Source organism: Lepidochelys olivacea, assembly GCF_965140295.1.
Source record: "Lepidochelys olivacea isolate rLepOli2 genome assembly, chromosome: 19".
NCBI classification, from domain to species: Eukaryota; Metazoa; Chordata; order Testudines; family Cheloniidae; genus Lepidochelys; species Lepidochelys olivacea.
In genome coordinates this window covers 9,675,425-9,680,885 of record NC_140429.1, presented here as the reverse complement: position 1 = coordinate 9,680,885, position 5,461 = coordinate 9,675,425, and the positions used below count along the sequence as shown (strand labels likewise).

Genomic DNA, 5,461 nt, shown 5'->3' with positions numbered 1-5,461 from the left:
CACAAATGAAAGGATAGGCTACTTCAACCAATTAAATTCAAACAGTCATAATGAACAATCAAGCTGGTGGGATTAGCCCTGTCCAGGTAGCTGGATGGTGAAAGGGATGTTTTTGCTAACAATTCAGCTCAGCTCATTTTCCAAACTGAGTCCCTACAACTCAATCAGGATCAAACTGGCAAGGAATGTTCTATGGCTCATTTAGCAGCTGCCAGCTTGTTTATTAAAATAGTTTGATGGATGATTACAGAGGTCACACTCCTCAAGAGCTGCATCCACTGCTTAAAATACTAACACAAAGAGAAAAGACTGTAACAATCAGGTCAATATCACCAGGACGCTGGTCATCCTTTCTCTGGACCTCTAGCTGCACTGTATGTCCATGTTGCCAATGAGAACATAACGCACAATATCTGCCAACCCAAGAGGGTCCAAAGGTCTCCACTGGCCAGCGCTCTACTCCTTGCTGAAGAATTAATGAGAACAGCTGAGTTAATTTTTATGCCTTGTTGCAGGGGGAGTGTTTAGAAAGACACTTGTTGAACTCAGAAAATAAGCTGCCACGAAGTGGGGCTTTAAACAAGGGCGCTTTCTAATGGATCGGAGAACAATTGCTGGTCCTCCCTATTCAGCTGGATTCCTCCATCTCAAGCGGTTGAGTCTGTACTTCTATCTTCTTTGGAGGAATGTAGGATCCCATCCCAGCTGCTCTCTCTGCCTCCTGCTGGGTATAAGGCTCCTCACTCAACTGCTTCAGTCTAAAAAAGAAAAAAAAAACCCAAGAGAGGAACATGAGTTGTGACATGCATCCGATGAAGTGAGCTGTAGCTCACGAAAGCTCATGCTCAAATAAATTGGTTAGTCTCTAAGGTGCCACAAGTACTCCTTTTCTTTTTGCGAATACAGACTAACACGGCTGTTACTCTGAAACCTGTCATTATGCAAGGCACTGCATTTAGCCGTATGGAGTATCTATCAACTGCATGAAAAAACTTGTACAGATACAGACAGACATCATCTTCCTTTCCAAATGCAAACAGATGGACATCGTACCAAAAGGACTGAAGGTAAAAAATCCATTACAATCTACATACCACACAGACTATGCTGTGTATAAATAAAGTCTGCTGCAGTTTCCACGGCATGCATCCGATGAAGTGAGCTGTAGCTCACGAAAGCTCATGCTCAAATAAATTGGTTAGTCTCTAAGGTGCCACAAGTACTCCTTTTCTTTTTGCAAATGTTCCCCCTGTAAGTCTAGCACTTTAAAAACTACCACAAACTGAAACCAGTTAAAGCTGCACTTGACATTGCCAGGTACATCTAGACTAAATCTCAGGTACTCAAATTTCAGAGTGGGATTGAAAAAACAGCAGTGGCAAAGCTATCATTGCTGTACCACCTGTTCTGTGACTAAATGGACACTTTCAGCCACTAGCGGAATTACACTCTCTTTAGAAGACTTAAGAAGCCATGAAGACTGGTGGGGTGGGGAGAAGAGATAGGAAAAGAGATTTTTCAAGTAACTTTTTAAAAGGAAAAGGGAGTGGGGGCTTTCTTATTCATAAGAACCCCAAATAAATCAGATTTTTTTCTTCATGCTAATAGGCTTCTAAGAAAAATATGCCCTCACATCAGAATTTACATTACCTTCTTTTGTGAACTTTAGATTTGAAATGTTCCTTCATGCTATTCAAATCGACAAAGTATCGCCTGTCGGGAGAGAAGAAAGACGTTCAGGCAGTTGAACACAATCCTGCCCTTTCCGTGGAAGCGTCAAGCTAAGAACTAAACAGGAGGCTTTGCAGGCTCAGCCCGAAGACAGAGCTGAAGGCTCAGGATACCAAAGGTCATTACTGACCAAACACTGTTTCTATCAGAAGGTGGGGAAAGGGGCCTGATGAAGTTAAGTATTCGGCCCCGGGGCCCCGCTGTACAGACATGGGGGAAGGCAGGCAGGCAGGCTCGGGAGCCTCTTCCCGGTTAGCCCAGGGGACTGGGCCCTGGGAACACGCCCCTCACACCCCGCAGGCCACGGGCGGCCCCGGGGCCCCACGGCAGTTGGGCCCCCCCCCGCGGAGGCAGGAGCACGAGCCCGGGTAGCGGGAGGGGCAGACAGACCTGGGGGCGGGAGGGGCCATTTGGACGCCGCAGCCGCCCCCCGCCTCACGCGCAATGCCCCCCCCCCACTCTCACGCACGCGCAGTGCAGGCAGTAGTGCTGCGCGCTCCCGGGCATGTCGGGGTCCGGCTCCTGGTGCAGCAGCCTGGCCGCGTTGTCCGGCCGCAGGTCCCCGTGGATCTGGTCCAGGTCCCGGCGCCGCCGCTTCGCTTTCCACTGGCGGGCCAGGGAGTGCGCCTTGTGCGAGCCCGTGTGACGTGAGCTCCGCGGCGCCATGGCGCGGCTGGGAGAGAAAACGGAGCCGCCGCTTCCTCCCCTACTTCCGCTTCCGGCCGGCGCCGGCTTGTGACCTCATCACAGAGCGACCGCCCCTCCCGCTCCTGTCAGGGGAGCGAACCTAGCGCGCATGCGGGAAAGGCACAGGGCCAGGGTGGGAGCAGAACTCAGGGCAGGCGGGGGCGGGGCTGGGCCACGCCCCCCTTGGCTCCCTGCAATGACCCCCTCCCTCATCAAAATCCAAAATGGCTCCTCGGGGTCGTGGCCACAATTCCCCCGCAGCTGCTGGGGGCGGGGGTATATTTCCCGCCTCTCTTGGGGAAGCCTCCTCTGATTGGCTGCTTTATCCTTGGCCGCCAATCAGGGCTGCTGTGGGAAACGGGCTCTGCTCGCTCCCCCTGCCCCAGCAGGCCCCATTCCAGGTAGGAGAAGGCACAGAGTTCGGTGGCTTGCGGCAGATTCGCGCTTCCCTGTCCTCCGCTCCTGCGACAAGGGGAGGGCTCTTGGGCCTGCTCCTCTCCCTCCCTGCAGCCCCTCTCCCGGGCCTGTGGGTGAACTGCAGGAGGAGCAAAGGTGAGCCAAGGTCGTCCCACCTCCAGCCCTTTCCACACCTGTGTTTACACATGGCAGCAAAGAAAAGGAAAGTCGACACCGAGAACCGTTCGTTTGAAGCAAAGTGGACCGACGCTTATTGTTTTGTTTTACCACCACGTCCAAGGGGTCGACCAGTATGTTTAATTTGTACAGAGACTGTGGCTGTTGTTAAATGTGGGCACCTCAAACGGCACTACGAAATGAAGCACATGGATTTTGACCACAAGTATCCACTGGGCTCCCAATGAAGATCAGACAAGATCGCTTCATTGAAGGATACATATTGAAGGCAAGTGATGCTTCAGTTGCCTTTTCCTGAGCACTGATACTATTTCAAAGGCTACTTGTGCTTAGGAAAAGGCAACTGGAGCATCACTGCGGTGGGTGTGGATAATGGCAAAACACAGAAAACCTTTTGCAGGTGCAGACGTTATTAAGCAGTGCATGGTTACTACAGCTGAAATCCTTTTTTGCAGAGAAGAAAGACATTGTTGACGCCTTCAGACAACTGCCGCTCTCAGACACAACAGCTATTAGGCACGCTGAGTTGATGGCACAAGACTTTTTCAAGCAATTGTGTATGAAACAGCAAATGGGAAAATTTTCCATGGCTGTGGAAGTGTCCCATATCATCAGGGACACAGCGCACCTAGCACTATATGCCCATTTTTTTGATGGAGAGAATTTTGGGGAGGAGTTGTTGACCTTTATACTGCATAACTGTTGCACGCTAGGCAAAGATTTGTTTAATTCTGTTCAAACTGTTTTGTCTAATGAAGGTCTTGACGTAACTCAGATTGTGTCAGTTGCAACAGATGGCGCTCCTGCCATGATGGGCACTTGCAGAGGGCTTGTGAAACACCTGCAAGATCTGAACCCCAATTTGATTTGCTATCACTGTGTAATTCACCAAACCGAACTTTGTGCGAAGCTTAGCAATGAGTATGCAACTGTATTGTCAATGGTGATTAAACTTGTCAACTTCCTTCGGTCCAAGTCATCACTGCAACAAAGACAGTTCAAAAGCTTTCTTTCAGAAGTATCTGCCAATTATGATGACCTGTTGGTTCATAATGACATCTGCTGGCTGAGCAGAGGGCAACTACTAAGAAGGCTGTGGGAAATTCGAGTTCATGTGGAAGAATATCTACATAACATTCCAGGGAAAAAGGCAGAAGAGTTACATGTGGTTTTGAGGGATGCCGCAAGCATGAGCATTCTGGCCTTCCTTGTTGATTTGACAGGCCACTTAAATGATTTCAACTTAAAGCTACAAGGGTAAAATCACAACATAATGGATCTCCACAGTAGTGTCCCCTCATTTCAAAACAAACTGAGTCTCTTCAAAAGTGATTTGGAACCTGGAGAGATGCTGCATTTCCCTACCCTGCTGAGCTGCTGGGACACTGCAGACGTTACTCGGGTGGCATCATCTCTGGACAGACTTTTTCAAAACTTCCTGCAGAGGGTTCCAGAATCTGAAAGCATTCACAACATCTTCCTGCGTGTCAGGAATCCATTCGTGGTACAAGCAAATGGCACTTAGTCTGATCAAGCAAAAACATCCATTCCTGATGTTTGAAAAAGCAAAACTAAAGCAGGAGTTTACTGATTTACAAGCCAATGAAGTGCTAAGGGTGCAGCATGCTGAAACTACAGCTGAAACTTTCCACACTTGAGGTAGGTGGCATTTAACATTTGGAAAAAGCGGCAAAGAGTCCTGTGGCACCTTACAGACTAACAGACGTATTGGAGCATAAGCTTTCGTGGGTGAATCCCCACTTCGTCGGATGCATTGTCTAACATTTTGACTATGTTTGGCTCGACCTACGTGTGTGAATCAGCATTCTCAACAACGAACAACATGAAATCCCGTAATCAACATGAAATCCCGTAATCGCTCTGTTCTGACTGATAATCATCTGTGCAATTGCCTTCTCTTGCATTGACTGAACTCACTCCAGACTTCAAGGCTCTTGTCCAGCAGAGGACCTATCACTTTCCCCACCGATGACGAGCAGTATAATCATACATTATTCACGCATATTTTATTTTAAATTTGTACTGCTGTATAAAATTACATTTTCAATAGTGATACTGCAGTTTTAACAGGTATTTCACAGTAATTATTCATGATTTTTTTTTTTAATACATGTAAGTGGATGTGTATTTGTTATTGGAAAGACTTGAATCATAAAAGATAGAGTTCATGTGTACTAAGTGTTATTTTCTTTCATACTCTGATACTTATTAAATAAACCACAAAGGGCTTGAAAGTTTCAAATATGTTTTTCTATCTCTCTATATACATATATGCCTACAATAGTCTTATTTGACAAAACACATTCAAAACTTAAAACAGTTGTCTGAAAGTGTTTTAATGCTAATGTTTGCATCGATTTGACATTTTCTCTATGTATAATGACAGGTTTCAGAGTAACAGCCGTGTTAGTTTGTATTCGCAAAAAGA

The 5,461-nt window shown here is 47.3% G+C and overlaps 1 protein-coding gene across 1 annotated transcript; it reads right to left on the bottom strand.

The window, feature by feature from the left end:
- Window positions 1-200: 200 nt before the first annotated feature.
- Window positions 201-2,466, bottom strand: ZNF593 (zinc finger protein 593). The gene is made up of 3 exons (XM_084652270.1): window positions 2,201-2,466; window positions 1,651-1,713; window positions 201-758 (listed from the first exon to the last, which is right to left on the bottom strand). The coding sequence occupies exons 1-3, from the start codon at window positions 2,395-2,397 to the stop codon at window positions 629-631; spliced, it is 390 nt and encodes a 129-aa protein (XP_084508396.1). The 5' UTR covers window positions 2,398-2,466; the 3' UTR covers window positions 201-628.
- Between the last annotated feature and the right edge of the window lie 2,995 nt (window positions 2,467-5,461).

Coding starts and splice junctions, on each gene's coding strand:
- ZNF593 (XM_084652270.1), bottom strand. CDS start 2,397: ATGGCGCCGCGGAGCTCACGTCACACGGGCTCGCACAAGGCGCACTCC. Junction 1,714..2,200: donor CACTACTGCCTGCACTGCGC/GTGCGTGAGAGT, acceptor CTCTCCCGACAG/GCGATACTTTGTCGATTTGA. Junction 759..1,650: donor TCTAAAGTTCACAAAAGAAG/GTAATGTAAATT, acceptor TTTCTTTTTTAG/ACTGAAGCAGTTGAGTGAGG.